The sequence below is a fragment of the Protopterus annectens genome, chromosome 3.part1 (genome assembly GCF_019279795.1).
Source record: "Protopterus annectens isolate FY-2018-M chromosome 3.part1, PAN1.0, whole genome shotgun sequence".
NCBI classification, from domain to species: Eukaryota; Metazoa; Chordata; order Ceratodontiformes; family Protopteridae; genus Protopterus; species Protopterus annectens.
Genome location: NC_056732.1, coordinates 1,114,906,022 through 1,114,930,348, shown reverse-complemented (window position 1 = coordinate 1,114,930,348; position 24,327 = coordinate 1,114,906,022). Strand labels below are relative to the sequence as shown.

Here is a 24,327-nt window from a genome sequence, read left to right as displayed (position 1 = left end):
TTTGTAGCTACTCCCCTTAGAAAGGCCGTAGAAGTAGCAGTAGCCCTAGTGGAATGAGGCTGGATTCCAGCAGGAATCTCCTTACCATGATGGGAATAACAGAAAGAAATACAAAACCCAATCCACTTAGAAATAGTTTGTTTTGAAACAGGTTTACCCTGTGAACCCAAAGCAAAAGAAAAACAATTGCTGAGACTGTCTGAACTCCTTGGTTCTGCTCAAATAAAAACGCAACTGCCTGTGAATATCCAAAGTATGCAAAAGTTTCTCCCCTTTATTTTGGGGGTTTGCATAAAAAGTAGGCAAATGAATAGTTTGATTTAAGGCCACACTAGAAACCACTTTAGGCATAAAGGAAGGATTAGTACGTAAAGATACCCTATCCTTATGAAAAATCAGGAAAGGCTCCACTGCCATGAGGGCCTGTAATTCAGAAACCCTTCTTGCAGAGGTAATGGCCAACAAAAAAGCAGTTTTCCATGACAAATACTTTAACTCGGCAGTAGCTGCAGGCTCCAAAGGTTGTAGAGTAAGTTTTTCCAACACAAAATTGAGATCCCAAGCAGGAGTAGGAGCTCTACGTGGGGGTCTTATATTCTTTGCCCCTCTAAGAAATTGCTTAAACCAAGGATGAGAGAATAAAGGAGGGTCACAATCATAGTGAGCAGAAATGGCTGCAGCATGAACCTTTATTGAGGAGAAAGACAAACCCTTGTGCAATAGCTCAGTAAGATATTGAAGAGCAACACGTAAATCAGGTTCGGAGACATCAAGGTCCTTTCCCTTGCTCCAAATAAAAAAATCTCCTCCATGTATCCGCGTAAACTTTCCTGGTACTAGGCCTCCTGGCCTCCAAAATAACATTCAAAACTTGTTGTGGAAGCTGAGACCTTCCAGAGTCTAAAACAGAATATGCCAGGCTGTTAGATGCAGAGACTGAATCTTGACATTGAGGAAGTGACTGTCCTCTTGTGACAAAAGGTGCGGAATCAAAGGCAGAGGTCATGGAGGTTCTCGTACTAAACTCCTCAGTAGTGGGCACCAGTGTTGCCGAGGCCAATCCGGTGCTATCAAAATCATGGTTGGCTTGTCTTGTCTGGCCTTCAAAAGTACCTTGGGAAGAAGAGGCAGAGGTGGAAAGGCATATACATGCAGATTGTTCCAACTGAATGATAGAGCGTCCACCTTCCAAGCTGTGTGATGAAACATTTTTGTGCAAAACTTTGGCAACTGGTAATTTAGTGGAGAAGCGAACAGATCTATGTCTGGAGTTCCCCATAACACTGTCAACTGTTGAAATACATGAGGATCCAATTTCCACTCGTGAGGATCCACTATTTGTCTGCTCAATACATCTGCTAAGGAGTTCTGTGCTCCTGGTAGAAACCTTGCCTAAAGATTGAGGTGTAGATTGAGAGCAGTTTCCCACAGAATCATCGCTTGCCTGCAAAGAGGGTAAGAATAGGTTCCCCCTGCTTGTTGATGTACCACATGACAGTAGTGTTGTCTGTTAGAATCAACACCTGCCCTGGGTGAAGTAAACTTTGAAAGCCATCAATGTAAATTGGACTGCTAACCTTTCCTTCAAGTTGATATGCAAATGTTGGAGTTTGACAGGCCACGTGTTTTGCACCCATTTTCCATTGAGGTGTGCTCCCCAAGCCTTGTCCGAGGCATCTGTCGTTAGAATCTGACTCGCCTCTGGCCGGGTCACAGAGAGTCCCTTGTTTAGGTGACATTCCTGAGCCCACCACAAAAACTCCTTCTGAATGCAAGGTATTATCTGAATGACAGTGTCTAGATCTTGGCAGTGCTGTGTCCACACATTTTCGAGATACCACTGAAGCTTCCTCATATGCAATTTGGCATTGGGAAACACCAGAATACAAGATGCCATGAACCCCAAGGCTTGAAGGACTGTCCTTGCAGTCAGCCTGGACCGTAGAGACATTTGCTGGAAATAAAGAGAAAGGCTTCTTTGTTTGTCCGGGGTCAAAAAGGCCATCTGGGAAGCTGTATTCAGTCTCACACCCAGAAAGCACATGTCCTGAGAGGGTACTAGACTGGACTTTGTTTCGTTCACAGAATACCCTAGGCATCTTAACACTGCCATCACATACTGTAGATGATGAAGAAGTTCGTCCTTTTCTTGTGCAAAAATCAGGCAGTCGTCCAAATAAGGATAAATCTGTATTCCTCTTAGTCTGAAAAATGCTATCACTGGAGCCAGAACCTTTGTGAACACTCTGGGCGCAGTAGATAAGCCAAAGGGCAATGCAGAGAACGCAGGTACCTCCTGCAACTGGGCCTGATAGGAACATGAAGGTAAGCCTCTTCGAGATCCAGAGTAACCATGCAGTGATCTTTTCCCAACAGAGGTAAAAGTTGTTGTAAAGTCAGCATCTTGAACTTTGGAATGTCCAGGTAAGTGTTGAGGATAGATAAATCCAAAATTGGTGTCCACGTGTTCCCTTTCTTTGGAACTAGAAACAGGCGAGAATAAAATCCTAGGCCCACTTCTGACAGAGGAACTGGCTGTATAGCTCCTTTTTGAAGAAGTAAAGAAATTTGTCTGTGAGCCTCTATCCTTTGCCGAGGAGGGACGTCTGGCATGCCTTTGAAAGGAGGCATGGTGTGGAAATAGAACTTGTAACCTCGGTTTATAATGTCCAATACCCATTTGTCCTGGGTGACTAAATGCCAATTTTGCTTGAAAAGAGCCAACTTTCCTCCCAAAGGAGCTGCCCGGCAAGAAGAATCTGGCAGCTGAAAATGCAGGTCATTGGGCCTGTTTACGAAAGGACTGGCCCCTGCCCTCACCAGCAGATTGAGCAGGCGAACTCCATTGTCTCGGCCTGAAGGTACTCTGAGCTCTGCCCCTACCAAGCCTAGATCTACCCCTAGACTGAGAATCAGAAGTAGGTCGTCCACCCTTAGTAGGCCAATTTCTACTAAACTTTGGAGGTTGTACCTGCAAAAATCTTTAACAGTCTGCATAGACTTAGCCTTGTCTTCCATTTTCTTTAAGACTGACTCCACGGAGGACCAAACAAAACTTCAGACTGTAAAGGGCATCCAGAATTCTAGACTTAACATGCTCAGACAAATTCTGATCCTTAAGCCAGGCGTGCCTACGAATGACTGAACTAGTGGCAGCCACCCTAGAAGAAGCCTGTAAAGCATCAAAACCACATTGCAAAGAGTGCTTACCCACCTGTTCAGAAACATGCACTAAATCCTGCAATTCTTTACACTCTATGCCCTCTGCCAAAGCATCCACTTTAGATCTTAGCTGAGAAAGGAGGAAATTCTGATACTTCAACCTATGAAACTGGCAGTTCAAAGCTCTCATTGCTAAAGTAGAAGAGGTATACACCTTCTAACCCCATCTATCCAAAGCTCTAGCTTCCTTATCCAGAGGAACCGGATTCTTAACAACAGAGGCTCTAACACCCTTAGGCCCCTGACTAATAGTTTCTGGGTCCGCCCTAGGACTCTTATACAGATATTTATGAGCCTCAGGCACCCTGTAATACCTATCCGGTCTGTGTTAAAAACAAGAACTCCCTAAGCCTCTTCCGTGAATCAGAGTAATCCTGTTCCTCCCACTTAAAACGCTCCCTCATGGAATGCAGAGTTACTGAAAAAGAAAAATCCTCTGGAGGAGAAGCAGAAGGAGTGGAATCCTCTGCATCAGAATCAGAATAAGGAGGGAAATCTTGAAAGTCTTCAGCAGAAGACTCTGAATCATCTGAGGCCTGCTCCAAACTTTCCAACTCTGGCTCCATCCTGGGCCTCCTATCAGGAGGGGGAATAGAACCTCTAATTAAAGTAATCAAATCCTCTGCCATTTTAAACATGTGCTTTTTAGGCACAGACCCTGAAGAACCAGAACTGACACCAGAGGAAGGCAAAACAGACCTGCCCTTAGAAGGAGCCTTAGAAACAGTAGCAGAAGGCCTAACCACCTTAGGCATAGAAGGGAGAATAGTAACCGGAGAGGCCCCTTCAGCCTGACCTGCCTCCTGAGGCGCCACATCTTGTAAAATCAAAGTTTCCCCCTGGGACTCAACCGAAACTTCAGCCGGATCCACCTGTTCAGCTGTAGCTTCTAAAGGTCCAGCGTCCGAAACGGACAAATCATCCTGCCTAGGCTTTAAAAATTTGTCTTTGCGCTTCTTAGTAGAAGCAGGCGTCGGAACATCCGACGGCATATTATAATTACACCTCGTGCCAAAGACTAACCTAGCGCAATCTAACCTCCTTTTTATAGTGCGCTTATTAAACCTAGCACAAAACCGACACCCGACTACGTCGTGCTGCGGTCCCAAACAAGGAATACAAAGCGAGTGGTAATCCCTATGCGGTATCTGTTTCCCACAAGAAATACAATTATTCACTTTTTATGACATCCGGTAAGTAACTGAGGCAAGAAAAAACAAAAATATTCCCCAACGGGGTACTTAGCCCAACTTGGTATCGGTCTGAAACTCCGAAAACGAAAATTTCAGAACGCCGAACGGCACTTGCAACGCTGCTTCTGCATCGGACCATGCGGCAAAAAAGACTGAGGATATGACGTCGATCATGCGCCTTTATACCCTGACGCTCTGATGTCAGATCTAGGCGCCCATGACCGACGTCAGCCTAATACTTTGGTATTCGGGCCGACCGAGGACAGCGGACTACCCATAAGTAAGGACTGCAGCAATGTGAGATGAAGAACATCATTGGTTCTCTACTCATGCAATACAAAATAACCACGGGAAATGAAAGAACCCATGAAAACAGCTAAGGCGTTAATCAATATTGTTTATTTTTCACAGAAGCAACTAGCCTCTTGCCACCAGAATAACCGCAACAAGCTCTAGATAATTACACACACCTGGCCAAAAACTCTCTGCTGTAACTTAGAAAAGTGACTAAAACACAGCAAATAAATGCAGCAACTGCAACACTGATTCACTTAACAGTACAGAAACCATTTAAAATGCAAAGCAAACTGTAAAATTACTTCAGTTAATAACTGCCAACTTCAAATTCAGAGAAAACACAATACAAATATATAGAATCCACACAAAATCACTTAAATAGTTATACAAAGCACAGAAACCACTTGAAATGCAATGCAAACTGTGCATCAACTTCAATTAATACCTGGATTTTCTAATTCAGAGAAAACACAGTAAAATGCATATAAATTGACAGAAAACACTCAAAACTGATTTCACAAGTTCAAAGGTGTGTGCTAGGCTAACAACCACTAAGGCCTTTTTAAGCCTAGCCATGCATCCCAAATCTCTGACAAGGCAATGTACTTTATAATAGGTCTGATGAATGCTGAATGCAGTGGAACAATGACCTCCTTGGACCTAGATGACATACCTTTGTTTATAAGTTGTAGAACATAGAATGGTTTCCTCACTACTGTTGACAGGTGATGGTCAAAGGCTAGATTACTGTTTGCGTGTGTACCCAGGTCCCTGACTAATGGGTCGACTCTTAGTGGTGTGTTGTCAATATGACAGTTATCAGGGAAAGATGAGCTCCTGAAGGCTACTATTAGGGATTTCTTGGCATTTAGTTTTAGTGCATGTCTCTCACACAAATTATTTGTCCATGTCAGCCTTTCCTGGAGAACATTAAAGTCAGTGGGGAATTCTATGACTGCTCCTAATTTGCAATTTTCTGCAAATATGGTCAGCAAGAGGCCTTTGACATTGGCCCTGACTTCTGAGAAGTAAATGCTAAAAAAGAAGTGGTCCAAGGAGTGATTTCTGAGGGACTCTGCTTATGATTTGCCTCTTTGTATAGGTGGACTTCCAAATTCTAACTTTGTGGGTCCTGCCTGTGAGCCAGCTGCTATCCACTGGGTGACATAAGGGTTTATACCTAACCTCGAGTTTGTCAACAATGCCCAGGTTGGGTACTGTGTTAAATGCTTTGGCCAGGTCAAGGTAGGCAGTGTGAACCATTCTGCCCTCATCCATTGCTTTGGTGATCCTCTCAATGAAGTTCACGGGGTTGAGTTGATAAGACTTGCCCTTGGTGAAACTAAATTGGTATGGGCCCAGTGTTTGGAGGATTCTTATGTCATTATTGATCACTGTCATAAGTATTTCCACAGCTTTACATATGAGGCTAGTGAATCTTATGAGTCTGTAATTTTCAGAGTCTGTAGATGGTCCACGTTTGTGCTATTCTCCATTCATGAGACATGGAGCCTGTTTGGAGGCTATGGTTAAATACCAATTCTAGAGTGCCTGACAGGTCAAGTTTCATGTGATTTAGAAGGCATCCTGGGATATTGTCTGGGCCCATCAATACAGTGTTTTTGGCTACAGACAGAGCATTAAAGACTTGTTTACTAATGATAGTAGAGGGAGTTATATTTGATGGTATTTCCTAAGGGGAGGTTGAGAGTTGAGAGTTGTAAATTTAGAGCTGCATTTGTCTGCCAGTAGGTTTGCTATTTCTTCTGGCTCAGTATAGATTACTCCATTAACAATGAAATCTGCACACATTTGTGTTTTGACATAAGAATGCTTTGTGGTTTTCCTTTGCCTGGGATGCTAAATTTACCTCACATTTAGCTTTGGTAGACTTTATATGTCCACCGAGTTGTTTGGTTAGTTTGATGAGAGTGCTTTTATCCAGCTGGGTGCTACACCTCCTAATTTTTGTCATGATTTTCTTCTTAATGTTATACAGCCTACTGATGATGTAATTCCACCAGTGTGGCTTGTTTTTAGTGTTAGTTCTGTGCTTCTTCCTTGTGGGTATAGCCACCTCAATGCAGCTAGTAACATGCTTGTATAGGGTTTCTGTGAACAGTTCTGCATAGGCGGCAGTGTTCTTAGGGTTTACGGGTCTTGAAATTTTGCCAGGTTGTCACCTAATATTACAGAGATAGCTTTACTATTAAGTAAGATTTAAATGCTAGGCAACTTTATGTAAAATGGAATCAAAATGCCACTTTGTTTGCTTTTGTTTATGCGCAGGAGCTTATCTTCCGGGAGTCTTAACATAACCATATTTCTTCAGTATACCAGGTACAATCTTCCACTCACTGACCTGGAATTAGTTACAGCATGTTTAAACATCTATTCTACAAGATAATATTTAATTTGCAATGGCATAATATTACAGTACTTTGACTTAAAATATTAAAAAAGACAGCTAACTACATCAACATTCTCTATACAATATGCAAATATAATGCACACTGTTTAATTCTAAAGATATATATATGAAAACTCCATACTAATATCAGTCATTTAAATATTGATGTCGTCAAATAAATATATGAAATCGCATTTAAAATATGCACTATTACCAACTGCTTCAACCAGAACCCAGTAATTCCTCAGGCATACCTTTCTGTAAAATGGTTGATCTTTTGGGCTTCTGGTTTTGAGAAATTCTTCACTGTTGAACACACGGTGTTCATAATTAAGATGATCAAGAACATCTCTGTTAAAACAAAATTTAATGCATTTACTGTATTTAATTATTCCTAGCAAGAAAACTCAACACTACCAATTAACTGTCAAGCTATCAGCAGATATTTATGGAAAATGTTGCTATATTACTTTTAGACACCCTCATTTGGACAATCCAGTCCTCATCTTCAAAATATACTTTTGTTAAAATCAGTCTGACTTCTTAAGATCATTCACTTAACTTTTAAATAAGTTTATGAATCACTATCTTACTGCAGACGGTGACAGGAATACAGTTATAAATGAAATAAAAGATAGAAAATCAGGGCCAAAAATCTTAAACCCAAACATGTCCACGGCTATTCTAGACATATTGGAAAAGTGTGGCTTAACAGTTTATTTATTTTATTTATTTATTTATTTATTTATTTATTTATTTATTTAACATTTGTTTACTGGGAAAGTCCGGCTGGTCCAGAAATCTCTATAATCACAATCTTTCAAAAATAAAGTCAGACATTTTAAATAAAAAAGTATCATGTTACCCTTCAAAATGTCAAGTACAGATATTTTAAATTACAAAGTATAATGTTACACTACAAGCCATAACAGTGAAAAATGTAATTAGTATGTGATAAACGAAATCGGAGACAGTTATAATAAGATGTTTTAAAGAGATATAAGAGATGACATGAATAGAGTTTTGTCTTTTGGCTTTTCCTGGTTAGGGGTCGCCACAGTGGAACTCCGGTCCGCTAATGATTGGCAGTGGATTTTGACAATGAGAGGAAACTGAGAGATGTCTTTGTATGAGAGATGGTGGTCATATTATGGGTTGCAAAAGAAAGAAGGATGGAGAGAAGGAGATTACAAGAAGAGTGTGGCTTAGGTGAGTAGGCAGGAAAGAGGTAGAGGAGAGGTTTAAGGTACGTTAACTGGGAAAAATAAAAGAAAGGAGTGAGTAGGAGGCTGGAGAGGATTGTAAAGTGAGATTTATGTTAAAAGGGATGAGAGAATTACAGTGAGTAAGTTCAGCCAGGACTGGCACAGGAGCAGGTCCAAGATTCTGTAAAGTGTTCTTTTAGGGAGCATTTAAAGGTGGGTAGATTAGAAATAGTTCTGGTGGTTAGAGGAAAGGAGTTCCATTTTTTTGCTACTGAGTATAAGTATAGGCTTTGGCAAGGGGATTAATTTGGTTTATTTATGGTACAAAGTTGTTTGTCTTCTGATCTGAGAGTTCTTTTAGGGAAATATATGTCGATTACAGGGGTAAGAGATGGGCAGACTAATGGTTTGTGTATGATTTTATGTATTGTTGTAAGATGAATGTAGGAGAGGTGGAGGGGAAGTGTCAGCCAGCCAAGGGTATGCAGTGCTTTACAATGATGGGTAAATGAAGATGAATTAGTAGCAGACTTGTCAATTTTGTTGTAGCAGCTTTCAAGTTTTTTGTAAATTGGTTAGAATTGGTGCTCCACAGAGTAAGAAGAGCAGAAGGTAAGTTTTGGCTAAAGTAGTTTTTGTGGGTGTGCTCAGAAAATGTTTGTTTCTGTAAAGCGTGCCTGGTTTTCTTACTACTGAAGGACTCATAAATTATGGTCTAGAATGGATTTCTTCATAATTTCAGATTTTCTTAGGCCCATTATAATTGACTGTATCATCCAAACAAAATGCTTTTTGAGATTACTCCAACATGCAAGTCTACTTAGAACCACATAAACTTTTTAAATTCAATTAGAAAATAATTGAACCAGACCCTGACCCATTAATGTTCTACTTATCACAAGATCACGCACTTTATTATCCACTGCTTAGAAGACACTTAACTGAAATGTCTACTTTTCCTCAAAGCCTTGATATTCAAGGTGCATCATTAAATGCTGAACAAAAGCATTATTTTATAATACAATAATTCTTTGAAAGTCCAGAACGCCAAAATAAATAAATAAATAAATAAAAATAACACTGCACTTTTAAATAAGATAAAAATAACCAAGTCTGAGCTTGTTAAAGAAGTTATGCATCTTCTTATTCGTCTCCTTTTTGCTTTTCCTGTTAGGGGTCGCCACAGCGGAATGGTCCGAGCGGAATGGTCCGCAGAATGATTGGCAGTGGAGTTTTACAGTGTCAAGTTGCCAGCCCAGCGCCCAACTTTATACAGAAGGCACACACATGTACACACTCACACCTAGTGACAATTTAGAGTGTCTAATCCACCTGGAGCACGTCTTTGGGATGTGGGAGGGAACTGGAGCACCAGGAGGAAACCCACGGGACCACATAGAGAAATTATGCACACTTACAGAAGAAAACTAAAGCAATTATAGTCAGAACATCATTCTTAAAAAAGTCCAGAATGCAAAAATAAATAAATAAATACATAAATAAATAAGAAAAATAAAAATAAGAATGCACTTTTAAATAACATCAGAATAACTGAGTTTGAGCTTGTTAAAGAAATTATGCATACCTGTAGAAAAAAATAAAAGAATAACACTCGGAACTAAACGGGTAATTTAGCCTGAAATTTGTCTTGGTCTAAGACCAGACTATCAAATTTTCTGAATGGGTCCAAATACCATCCAAATTCTTGGCATTAATCATTTCAGATACAGGGGCAACCTACTAACTTTCACACTTTAAATACTGGTGAGAAAGCAATAAATGGTATTAATGCTTTTACCAACCTTTTTGGATTTGACACCAAACTCCCATAGGTATGCCAATATTATTTTCTAGGAATATGGCCTTCTGTCATATTTAGATTCTTTAAACCTCCCAACTATATCAGCTGAATATACTGTGTTACTACATGCTTTACTACAGTTACAGGAGATATTACATAGTATTAACATTTGTCACCATGGCTAAAGTCATCACCTCCTACGCAGAAGGTACAAGGTTCTATCTTGACCTTCGGCCAATGCCTGTTGGGAGTTTGCATGCTCTCACTGTATCCTTGTGGGGTTCCTTCCACCTTCACAAAACATGCTGAGTGTTTACATCACAAACTCAGCCAAGAATGGAGCTGTAGACAGCAGCACAGATTCTATACAGCGGAAGAGTTGTATAGATCAACCAGTTTGGAAATATCTCATGACAGAAAACATGGATCACAAACTGCACACCATGGCAAGGATACCCACTTGATGGTGTAAAATATGGTTGTTGGTGATCTGGTTGTGTTGACTACTGTTGCCAAAATGGGCATGGGTATTTGCTGGTGATAATTAGGTTGAGGATCTGACCTACTTTAACTTACAAAAGGGAGCCATGTTAACAGAGGGAGGTGTACTTGTGTTCCTACTGGCCAGTGTGTGCCCACCATAAAGCCCAACAGCCCAGTCAATAAGCTACTGGCCAGCAGTTGCAGGACCCACTAGATGAAGCAGGACAACATGAATTGGTGTTGATAATGGGTGAACTGAATGCATATATTGGAACTGACAGAATTGGATATAAGGACTGCCTGAGTTAATATGGGTGGGACAACAAAAATAAAAGAGGACAGGCCATTCTACACTTCTGTCTGGCAAATGGCTTGATAGTAGCCAACACATGGTTCAGAAAGAGAGACAGTGACAAGATCACATACAAGTGTGGCCAACATGCCACTCAGACAGACTTCCTCCTGGTAAGAAAAGGGCACTGGTGTAGAATCAGTGATTCCAAAGTCATCCTCTGTGAAAGAGTTGGCCCACAGCATAAACCACTGGTTGCAACTATAAGCTGCATGCAATGGTCAAAGAAGGCTCTAAGGTCAACAGAGACCAGGATGAAGACCTAAATGTTGACTGGAGAGAAAGCACAACAGTTCAAGGAATTACTCAGGGCTCTAGCAGCTCAAGAAGAGGAGGAAATAGGTGGAGCTGAATAAGAATGGCAGAGCCTTAAAACAGCATGTGGGAGGACTACATAGCATATATATGGCTGAACCAGGTATGGAAATAAGGTACATAAGGAAAGATTGTGATAAAATGCAGAAGCACAGGAAGTCATCAAAAGGAGTAGTGCAGGAAAAAGTGGGAGATAGAAAAGATGGATCAGGTTAGGAAGGAATACTGATTAGCTAACAAACAGCCTAAGAAAGAAGTTGCAATAGCAAAGAAAAAGGCATCAGAGGCAGTCCACCAGTTACTAGAAAGTGAGTCAGTAGATGGCCTAAAGAAACTTTAACAGGTTGCATGGCAAACACAGAAAAATAAAGATAGTCAGACACCCTTCATAAGGGATATCAGCAAATACCTTCTCACCAGTCTACGGGATAGCAAAGGGAAATGGAATGAATACTTCTAGCAGCTTATGAATGAAGAAAATCCCACAGAAGATTTACTGCCCCACAGACAGCTTACAATGAGAGAACAGGAGGAACACACCAGAAAAGAAGCCAAATTTGAGGTAAGTTTGGCCTCTCAGGCCAAGGACAACCACAAATCATTCTTTAGCTATGTCCGCAATCTCAAAGGCAATACAAAATTGTGTGCAGAGCTCTTTGTAAATGGAGCCACCTAATGCATAATAGTAGCCTTTGGGAAGTCATCCATCACTGATAACTATCATATTGACAACACACCCCTTAGAGTTGACCCAGTAGTCAGGGACTTAGGGCACACACAGATAGCAATCATCACGTGTCTACAGTGTTGAGGAAATCATTCTACATTGCGTAACTTATAAACAACGGTATGGCATCTAAGTCCAAGGAAGTCATTGTCTCACTGTATTCGGCATTCATTAGACCTGTCATTGAGTACAATGTCCCCTTTGGTATGTACCTAACCAGGCATATCCAACAACTGGAACATCCGCAGAGGTACCTCACTAAACGAATACAGGCAGCAAGTAAGTAATATGTCCTGTGCAGACCACCTCAAGGCCCTATCCCTGTATTCTGTCTCCTACAGGCTTTTGAGGGGAGATCTATGCCTGGCATACAGGGCATTGTCAGACCCACTCTGATAGAACTCCTGCATATCCACAAAACAAACAGCACCAGAATTATTGGTTCTAAAGACTAAAACCTTGCCTGTGATATAAATAGGACCTGCTGGAGAGATAGGTATGTATCCCAGAGACTACTCCGTCTATGGAACAGGCTCCCCATCCATGTGAAGCAGAGTTCCTCCCTAACTCAATTCAAGTGCAAATTGGATAGGAAACCGAAAATTCATTCCTGGTTTGGAACCTACGTCTCTAATGGACACAGGTAACCTGTAAATGGTTCATCTCCTAGGCCCATGCTTACACTTATCAAGGATAGCAGAATTTGTCAGAGATTTGGGATGCATGGCTAGGCTTAAAAAGGCCCTTGTGGTCATTAGCCTAGTAAACACCTATGAAGTAAGATCAGAACCAAGGAAAATAAAGTCAGGGAAAGCAGGCTCAGAAGAGGTCACAACATATAGGATAATAAATGGCTCTGGAGGGTACTCATAGCAATGTGGATAAAAAGAACCATCTTAGATGACTGCAGATTAAGCATACTAGCACCAGTGTTCAAGAACAAAGGGGACATTCACAACTGTGGGCAGTACAGAGGTATTAAACTCTTGTCAGATTGCATTAAGGTTCTGTAAAGGGTGACTGGAAAATGAATATGCATAGTAGAAAGTATGAAGGGAGATGAGCAGTTTGGATTTGGAGCAGTATGCAGCACAACTGACCCAACGTTTGCAGTGAGACAGATAGCTGAGAAAAAGCTATAGATGAGGAAAGAGACCAACTGGGCATTCCTGGTCCCAAGGAAGCTGATTTGGGCAGTCCTGTGGTGTTTTAAAGTCCCACAAACATTGGTAGGATTAGTGCAAGCTATGTACAAGAATTCAATGACTTAAGTACGAACAGCACTCGGTCTCACAGATGGGTTCCTGGGTGTGCATCAGGGTTCAGCTCTGAGCCCCCTGATGTTCACACTAGTGATGGACTACATTAGCAAACAAGCAGAGGAGACAGATAAAGTTGCTGTACACAGACAAGGTGGCATTACATGCAGAATACGAGCAAGAACTTCAGCAAAGGATAGGGGAATGGAGTGCAAAACTAAAGCACTTGGGATGAAACTGAGTACAGAGAAGACAGTTGTAAAGGCAATCAGAAGAAGTTAAGAGCTGAGATAGAAGGGAAAATAGTGAAACAGGTTCACAGCTTCAAGTATCTGGGAAGGGCGGTTAAAGAAAAGGGAAGTCTGAATGAGGTGAATGAAAAGGTTAAGCTAGAATCAGAGAGGCTGCAGTCAAATGGCACAGAGTGCCAGGTGTAGTATATGTAGAAGAATGCCTAAGAAGCTGAAAAGTAAGGTGTACAAAACAGTGGTGCAACAACTACTACTGTGTGGTACAGAAACCTGGGCAGTAAAGACAAAGCAGATGGAGCTAGAGGTAATGGAGATGAAGTGCCTGAGACAGATGGCAGGATGCACATTGTGGGACAGACAAAGAAATGAGGACATAAGAGCTTGAAGCCAAAGTAGCTCCAATTGCAGAAATGGTCGAAGAGAACAGACTACGGTGGTTCAGGCACATGTACAGAATCAATCTGGTGAAGAAGATTTGGGAAAGACAGGAAGAAGAAAAGAGGAAATGAGGGCTTCCAGCAAAGAGGTGGATGGATTGTGAGACAGAAGACCTACAAAAATCAGGCATGAGTGTCGAAGAAGGCAGAAGAGTGGCATTGAACATAGAGACATGGTGACAACTGACACAGCACCCTGATCTCATGTAGAAAAAGGGAATGATGATGATGATGATGATATTCCATGACTATTAAAAGGATACAAGGATTTGAAAGAGGTTGGAAAGGAAACTTAAAATACAAGAACTTTTGAAAATAAAATGCATACGAATGGTTAGTACGATGGCCAAAATGATTTAACCAATGAAAAAATAATATAGTGATAGTAAGTTTATAGCATATTTATTACAGAAATATGAAGGAATATTGTATAAAAATATCGGATGAGGTAGAAAAATTAAGGGGAAATACATTAAAGAATATGGAAAAATGATCCACTGTGAAAACTGAAATGTTAATAGATGTAAAAATGTGATACACATTAAGAATAACTTATTCATAGGTGTGTACTAGGCTAATGGCCCTGGAGCCTTTACAAGCCTAGCCCATAGAAGTGCCCTTGGCATCGTGCTGCCCGACATAAAACCAGGGCTTGTCTAGGATTTGAACCCAGGACCTCTCACACACAAAGCAAGAATCATACCCCTAGACCAACAAGCCACAATTTTTGTAATATTGTTTTTACTGAATCAGTAGAAAATCCTTTGCAGCCACATAATCTACCACAAACTGAGGCAGAAGGGTCCTGGGTTTAACATCAGCTGAAGGATGGTATCTAAGCAGGCCAGCATCCCCCTTTCTGCTGTACTAGTGTCGGTACTGGAAAGTGAATCCAAGCACCTGGTGTGGAATATACCTCAAAGTTATTTCATCTTTCTATATCCAAGGACCTGGTGTGGAATATACCTCAAAGTTATTTCATCTTTCTATATCAAAAGTAAGTGTTTTATTGTGCTAAGCCACTGACATTGACTCAGTATTATAAAAGTCTGTAATGAACTTGTACTCAAAATATACAACAACTCTTTACCAAAGGATCAATATGCAAGAACTTCCATTACTCCAGGCAATATAAATTCATCAGGCATATGTTACCAAACTGCTTAGGTTTTTACATACCTTGATGGGAATAGATCCCATTCTTAAGTCAGGGCAAGTTTTATTTTTTTTTCACGTTCTTCTACTTGTTTAGTCCATTTTGTTCTAACTTCTTTAACAGAGGTTTGTTGTCTTCAAATTTGTTAAGTTATTAATTGCCCCAAACTAATGTTACAGAGTATTTTTTACCAACATTCTTTATTAAATGAGTTTGTTGTATGTATTATGTTCAGCCTAGGTTATTATTTTCCAAAACTTTCTTTCTTCATTAATCAAATTATAAAGCTTAAACATTCTTCTTGCTCAATCACTTCATTACATACTTCTCTGATAATGTGCATGGTGTATCCTCAATTATAAAATGAGCCAAACATCTTTTTCATTTTTTCTATAAAATGTCAGCTTCAGTTGTATACAGCCTATTTTAATATTCGTTTTAGCATACTTCTATATCTAAAAATTCTATATGTTCTAAATACCTTAATGTACATTTTAAAATGAAGTGGTTCCATTCAAATAACACACAATCTCAATTAATCACTCCATCCCTCACCACAAAAAGAATAAACTGTCAATAAAACAGCCATAATAAATATAGTTTAATTATCTTCTGTCAAGAATATATCTCTGTTCCTAATCTGCCACTAGTAACCATATGAAATGTTGGGACCTACTAAAGCAAGTCCTGAAACATGGAGACTAAAAGTCCAAAAAATGGACTTTGTATACCAAAATCCGAGATGGCCATTGCCCAGTATATTCCCTTTTCTCTGAGGTATAGTGATCTTGGAGTTGGTATATATAAGTTCAGGGGGTGTGGGGGGCTTTGCCCCCTGCACAACAAAGTTCAAAGGAGAAGAATGATCTTCGAGAATCTCTTTTTCCCTGGGTTTTTGGTCTTTTTTTTTTGGGGGGGGGGGGGGGGTTGTGTCAGTACTCGACATTACAAGTGCAGACATCTCAATAGAATGCTTCTGCCATTACTATATTTACAAAGGTCCATGCTATTAATGCACCCTAGACACCCTTTTTACTGGCAAATTCCAAATTAAACATGTAAACATCGTTCATTAAAATCAGCCTTAGAAAATAATATGTAACTAAAAGAATGTCACTGTTTCCAGCTTTATATAATCACTTAAAAGTGTCTTCCTGCCTCACTGTTTTCCAAAATAGGGATACTTATGTACAGAGATTCAATATCCAAACACACTACAAAAATGTCTTTGTTCATCACTAAGTTAACAACTTGAAACATAACATTATATGCATAATTAAGTCCTGATACATTTCTAAACTAATTTCTAAATAAGATTCCATAGTCTCTAACTTTGATTCCCTGGAAGACACTATTTAGTCTATATGGGGGAGAAGGATCATCTATATAGGTTCATAGATCAGTACTACATGGATGATCCAGAGGATCGTTACCTGCCTATACACAATTACCCACATAATAGGTATCTATTGACATGACTAATTTATACTTAGTTTTATCCCCATTCAATAAGGGCTCAAGAAGCAATATAAAGGATTCCTCATCCATTCATCCTGGTTATACTTAAAGAGGGTCAGGAAGCCATTTTGATTGTATATCCAAAGGAAATCTATTCCATAAAAGAAAGATCCTCTTGGATATACATATATCTTGCCAGCAGGTCTTATTTATAATTATGTGTAAATTAGAATCTCTCAAACAGGTATTGAGGGTGTTGTTACTTTTTGTGGATATGCGGGTCACATAGAACTAGAACCTTCGAGGTTCTGTAAGCTAGACAGAGGTCACCTGTCAATAGTCTGTAGGAAACTGAAAAGGGAAGGAGCACTTTAAGTCAGTCGGGGTAATTCAGGGAAGATGTGCCTTTGATTATCTTAGTAGGGAAGTACTGTGGTCTCTCAAACTGGGTCAATGCTTAGACAAGTGCATACCAACAGAGACACTATATTCTAACATTAGCCCAAGCTTTGAAGTTCTGGTATACCAAACAAATGCAAGCATTATAAATTTAGGAACTTTCCAAAACTCAAACATTCTTGTCTAACATTTCAGTTGTGCAGTAATTTGCTCACTGTATCATCTATCTTAGAACGCATCTCATTTACAATACTTTTACTGATATTTGCATAAATATCTTCATAAGATAAATTGCTACAGATATTATCAGCTTATTCTGAACTATAAATCATTATTAATTAATTTATTTTCTTTACAAACAATATACTTATGCTAAAGTGATCTCTTAAAACATTTCTGAGCAAAGTTTTTCACAAAACAAAATATGAGACTGCTTACTTCTTTATTTATTGCTTTTTTTCTAGTAGTCGCCTGCTATCCCTTTCACACTACTTTTCAAACACGGAAAGGTTATAGCGCAATGATAATATATGTGTTCAGTTTACTAACTATTGCTTTTTTCTTTTTTTGAAACAGCCAGCAAATAAACTTTTCAAATTTACTGTCATTAAAATAACTTCAAAGCAATACTCATAATCCTAGGAAAAATGAACGTTAAACCTTTCTTAATCACTGAATGCTCCTCCTTTGAGAGGCGCTGTGAATTCAAATTCACTACTGTCTCCTCTGTCCAGTCATAAAAACTCAACAGGGTCTAATTGATTTTGGGATTGTCTCTCCAGATAATGATAAAAATCTCTTTCTTTGATCATCATTGTCTTTCGTTGTTTCAATAATGGGAAGGATTCTGTGCGGTCTTAAAATGTTTTCTCATTTGAGATTGGTTAACTACCTCTACAACTTTATTACTATTGGTGAAATCATTGCTGTTACAAGATTCTTTATTATTCATTCCTAATGCTAGTCATTTGTCAGTTCTTGTATTGTCACTAATGATCTTAACCTTATTATAATTCTGTTCTTGTCCTTTTGAATTTACTTTAGAAATCACTTTACTTAGTACAACTGAACTTAGAATGATAAAAGTCTATCGTTTTGAAGTAATGACTCTGACTAAATACTCATAGTCTTCAAAGGGTTGCATTTAATTTACAACTCCATTTAACCAACAGATGTTGATTTATAGAGTGCTCCCCATTCTATTTTCGATTTAGTATTATATTCTTTACCCAAAGATATCTTTTCAACTTTTTGCCCCTTTAGAATAATGCAATTTTTAGACGGTCTTCAAAACATACCATTTTAAAACACTCAGATTAACAACTTCTTCTGCAAATAGTTTGTCACTTTTTGAATTTCAGCCATTCTCTAATAACACATCCTGAGTTAATGTCTGCAAAGGGCTGAAGCAGTGATTTTTAAAAACAAAGGCAAATTTTCATTCCTATTTTATTAAAGTGTAAGCATTTCCACCAAAGTGGATGGATTAGTAGAATTTACATCACAGCATACAGATCCTTCATAAACAACATTCTTTGTTTTGCAGTTGCTTTCTTACGATTAAGTGAAAGACAACTTTCTGTTCCTGTTCACAAATTGTAAATCTTTTGTCAGATTGAGTGGCTTATTGTTTTCTCAAGCTACTTTACACTCTGAACCATTATTTATATCATTCTTTCAAAGCTGCACATTTTCATTCTTTTTAGCTCCTTCCATATTTTGTATAAAAAAACTCTCATATTATTATAACAAAGATAAACCCAATTAGTCAGTGCAGTGGTTTGGTTCTATATTGACATATGTTAATACAAGATACTGTCAATGATCAACACCAGAAGTAAATAGGAAAAAAAAATTAAATAGAATGAACTGATGTGAGAAATATGTATTCTTTATTACAATATGCAAGTAGTTTTGTTATTATAAGAGATGCAACTTCATCAGACGTATTACACGGTAAAGAATTTTAAATAACATAAAACTATTATGTGATCAATCTAACAAATTGAAATCTTTTAGTTCAATTCATAAAAATTATAGATAACACTCCTGATTAATTTTACAATTGTATTTTTTTAATAAAATACTGAGATGCATAGGATGAACTATAACTTGAGTCTAAAACGGTCAATTGTGTTTTGTATCTAATTCCAACAGATGTTCCTCCAGTCTTCTCATGTAGTGACAAAAATGTTTTTAGCATACCTAGAATCTTAGGCCAGAAAAGTCATTTCATGTCAGACAGAAAAGGTAAGATCTGATTTTTCATTTACTGAAAAATAAACAATTTTAATTATAGGTTCATAGGTTCATAGGTTCATACTAGGCTATCTGCCCGAGGGCATTTACAAGCCTAGCCCATAGTTTTGTGGCTTACGCCACCCCTTTAGTATGGGGAACTATACCCATTATTTTGCTGTGCCTCTGTTGAGCAGTGACACTGAGGTAATCCCTGGGGTATATCTGCGATCTCCCATCCATTGGTCAAGATTTCTCTTGAACAAGGCCAGCGAGGTGCTCTGCCTCACATATACCGGGATTTTATTCCACAGCATAGGGAGTCTTTGGGTGATGAATCTATCCCTCCAGCACGTCCTATTAATAGCCGTGTCGAGGTTTAAGTCTCCCGCCCTTGTGGCTCTGACGGATCTAGATTTTTGAGGTGAAGCATATTCATCAAATCTGGGTTTGACATGGCCTTGTATGTTAGGCAAAGGTCACCTCTGAGCAAGCGTGGCGACTGAATAGAGCTGGAGTTCTTTCAGTCGGGCAGCATAGGACAGATGTTTGAGACCCTTTATCCTTTTGGTGAGGAACTTTTGTGGCCTCTCCAGCTGCTGCAAGTGTCGGGTCAGATACATTCCGAATGGGGCATTGTACTCAATCATTGGTCTGATGAGTGATGAGTATAGGGAGACTATGACCTCCCTTGATCTAGATGAGAATCCCTTCATGATAAGGTGGGCAATGTAGAAGGTCTTCCTAACTACTTTAGCTACATGGGTGTCGAATGACAGACTACTATCAACCTGGGTCCCCAGGTCCCTGATAACTTCTTCTGTACTCAGTGGATTGCCACCTATTTGGTAGCTAGGGGTAACCTTGTTTTTCCCGAAGGGTATGACTATGCATTTTTTGGCATTTAACTTTAGGCCATGGCTCTGGCACCAGTTATCCGTTTCTGTGAGACCCTTCTGAAGGATATCTGTGTCAGATGTGTTTTCTACTATGGCGCCCAGTTTGCAGTCATCTGCAAACTTTGTCAGCCATAACCCTCCTGTGTTTGCTTGTACTTCGGAAAAGTAGATGCCAAACAAGAGTGGGCCCAGGACTGAGCCCTGTGGTACACCACTTGTGATAAGCTTTGAGTCTGACATGGCGCCAGCAACTCTGACCCTGTGGGTTCTGTCACTCAGCCAGTTCGCAACCCATCTTGTGATGTATGGGTTAACATTTAAGCTGATGAGTTTTTCAATGATACCCGAGTGGGGTATTGTATCAAAGGCCTTCGCCAGATCGAGGTAGGCTGTATGGACTGCCTTTCCCTAATCAATGGCTTTGGTGACTGTTTCGAAAAAGTCAACCAAGTTTAGAAGGCATGATCTGCCTTTGACAAAGCCAAACTGGGATGGATCCAAAGTCTGCAAATTCCCTATGTCTTTATTTATGAGGTCCATTATGATCCTCTCCATGGCTTTGCAGATAAGGCTTGTCAAGCTAATGGGCGGTAATTTCCAGGGTCGGTGGAGGCACCGCCTTTGTGAAGTGGGACCACAGTTGCAGTGTGCCACTCCTGGAGTGCGTATCCAGAGGTAAGACTATGATTAAACAGCTGTCCTAGCTGTGGGTTTAATTCCTCGTTGAGTTCGTGGAGCACACAGCCGGGGACACCATCAGGTCCCATGGATGCTGTGTATTTTGCTTTGGAGAGAGCAGTTCTCACTTGGGCGTTGGAGATGTTTGGTGGGCTGCAATCACTTGGTATAGATATCTCTCCTTTTGGGGAGGGGAGAAGTTTGCACTGAACCTGTCAGCCAGTATGTTGGCAATGTCTGTAGGATCAGTAATCTTCACATCATTTTGAACTAGTTCTGAGCATATCTGGGAGTTTCCTCCCAGGTTTCTAACATAGCTAAAGAAGGCCTTATGATTGTCTTTTGAGTCTTTAGCTATTTTTCTCTCAAAATTTGCTTTGGATGATTTTATGAGAGCTCTTAGTTTTTACTTATAGTGATCAAGGGTGTCTTACCTTTTAAGGATTTTGCTCTATCTTGTAGTAGCTTCCTCCTTTTGTTGTAGAGTTTGTTTATGGCTGGGGTCCACCAGAGTGGACGCTTGCCTTTGGTACAAAGAGTCTTTGTTTTGCTTGGGATTGCCTTATCCATGCAGTCCTGCAGGTGCTGGTAGAAGGCATTTGTAAGTGATTCAGCGGCTTGAGTACTGTTTTCCGTCGGCTTGGGGGCCTTAAAGGAGACCACACTAGTCTTTAGAAGTGTGAAGTCGGCTTTCGAGAAGTTCTTTACTGTGGTCTTTTTTATTTCAGGTGGGGGTGGGATGAGGACCTCCAGCGAGATTAGTTTGTGATCTGATCTCACCAGTGAGGGGTATACTTCCGGTGTTGAACATTGTGCTCCCATGTTCGTGATGATGAGATCAAGTATGTTTTCTCCTCTTGTGGGGATGGTGACTAGTTGTTCCATGGCATTTGAGTTTATGAATTCCAGGAACTTTTGGGCTAGGGTGTTTGGGCTTGAGTAGTGTTCCCAGTCTATATTAGGGTAATTGAAGTCACCTAGTATGATGGTGTTTGGTGATACATTTATCCCTCTAGTGTTTTCAGGAAGGCCATGTGAGGTTCCTGAGTTTGTGAGGGTGGCCTGTAACATGCTACAATTTGCAGAGCAGTCTTGCCTATGGTTAATTGCACCTGGATGGTCTCCGATGCATCGTGCGTTGCCACCAGTCTTGAGGTGTGGGTGTCTTTGATGAATATGGATACCCCCTCCTTTCTTGGTATTGTCCGGATTTTGGGGCGGGCGCATGATAAGAGGTAAAACCTGATAGTGCTGGGGTGCTCTCAGGAGCCTTGAACCAGGTTTCTGTCACTGCACAGACATCGATGTTCTCCATACTGAGAAGGGCCTCGAGTGCGTGCATTTTGAGATTCAGACTTCTGGCATTGAGCAGCATTACCCTTAGTTTTTTCCTTTTTGTGTTCTAGGGTGGTAGGTTTAGAATTTGAGCCTTGCCTAAAAAGGCACTATGGGGTGGCAAGAGCCTTTGCCAATATCCGGAATCCCAGGGTGACAGGTGCAAGCCGTCCCTTGAAGCAGCGTGGCTTGTCCAGCATGTCATCCCAGGCAGACAGACATTGGATCCCCTTTGAATGACACCAGAGTTTAAGCCAATTGTTAAAGCTGATCATCTTATCTCTGTATTGTGGCATCATTCTTGGTGAAGGTAGGATACTGCTCAAGGTCAGGGTCATACCTGCCTGGGCTACATAATCAGAGAGCTCCTCAATGTCTCTTTTCATGTAGTCCAAGGAGGTACGTCTCAGGTCGTTTACACCAGCGTGGACAATGACTGAGTCATATTTGTACCTGCTGTTGAGAGACCTGAGTGCTTGCGTTATGTGGCGGATTCTAGCGCCCGACAGGCAGCTTACTGTGACCTTCTCCTTACTCAGTCTGGTGAGCGGGAAGTCGGTGTGTCTGACTATGGAGTCACCAATGACTAGTGTGTCTGGCATTGTGTTTGGCCTTAAGGGCTGTGACTGTTTGACACTCTGACTGTGAGGTCTATGTGTTGCAGGTGTTGTGTTCTGAGGTGGTGGTTGTCTGGGTGTCTGCTTTGGTGGCCTCTGCTGTTTTGGTAGATTTTTGATCAGAGCCGCCGAGTATGTCTTTGTGTGTTTATGTGTATGATTTGAGGTTGTGATGGTACTATGTGAGACTGGGTCTATAGTGTGTGTGGTAACCTTCTCCTCCTGACTGGTCTTGCCAGTCCTATGTTGAGAGAGCTCAGCCTCCAGTTTGGCCGTATAGTTGCATCTCTCGCATGTATTTGTGTTTTGTGGGAGGAATTTGTGTTTTGTGGGAGGAAGCAAAAGCTGAAAAAATATAATTTTCTTAGTATAATATGGTACTTTAAAATACGTAAAGCAACATGAAAATACATATAGGGACATTTAAAAATAATTATATTAGCAGATCTGTGACAGAAGGTGACCGTATAATAATCAACACTAAAACAGTGCGATCACAAAACTGCACCTGCATACCATAACGGTGGACAGCAAAAACTACTGAAACTGCTAAAAAACATTTTTATGTGAAGTGGGGATGTTTGACCCTTGCACCCCTTCACAAAGAGGGGCTATGATACCCATGTCCCTATTACATATGAATAATTACGCCAAGATTACTGTAATTTGAACTAATGTGAATATTCTGAGGTTCCACAATCCACAATTTTGTCTCAGTCTTTGTATTTACTGATACATACTTCTTAACCAGGGATACATGACTGATCTCCATGGACCTTTATCAGACTCATCCTGGAAGCACTGTCTTGTTAAGTGACTTCAGTCACAAAGCAGGCAAAAGGAGGCTGAAGGAGACAAAACCTTGGACTATAAGAGACACATCACTGCCTTAATTGTCTGAACTAACTGCAATACACAGGTGAAAAACTACCTGAGCATTTGCAACTGCACTTCTAGATTGTTAGTCACAAACGTCTCATATTTCTGTTTGGCACCCTTATGTGACTTTTACATTTAAAAGCAACATGCACTTACCAAACTATGTCCCGATTACTTGGAAAAAGTGAAAATGTCCTCTACTAATGTCATGACAATGAGGAAACAGCTTTCTTTATCAAGCATCAAATTTAAAGCTTGTTTCTAAATGTCAACAAAGGCACAGCAGATCAATTTTACTATAAATGGACTTTAGGAAGTCTTGCCATCTGTAAGGCTGATGTACCAGCATATTATAATAAACATTTACAGGATAAAATGACCAGTAACCAATGCAATAACTTCAATAAAAACATAATATTATTGGAAGTCTTCAGTGATTCCAGAGTCAGACAGTTTAAGCTACTTACCAAGGGTTTTGACTGTATCTTTTCCATCTTCATTTTCCTTGGATCACCTGCTTGTTGTAAGACTGGCCACAGAAAAGGCAGCAAGAAAGTTGAAGCTTGGCAGATCGAAGTATATTCTATGGTCAATGAAAGCTTACAATTCAAATTGTAAACTCTTCTTAGTGGTGAAGACAAATAAAACATTGGTGCAGCTGTTCTTACAAAATAGCAGCAACACTGATGTTAACTTTTGTGCAGGACACTTAAGTA

General features: G+C 40.1%; 1 protein-coding gene across 1 annotated transcript in view; it reads right to left on the bottom strand.

Moving 5' to 3' along the window:
* The window catches only part of LOC122797754 (DENN domain-containing protein 3-like), a 1,015,730-nt gene that overhangs the window by 395,337 nt on the left and 596,066 nt on the right, over positions 1-24,327 (bottom strand). Inside the window, exon 11 of the mRNA XM_044066279.1 lies at positions 7,377-7,473. Coding sequence (XP_043922214.1) covers positions 7,377-7,473 — 97 coding nt within the window. The remainder of the gene's footprint in view (positions 1-7,376; positions 7,474-24,327) is intronic.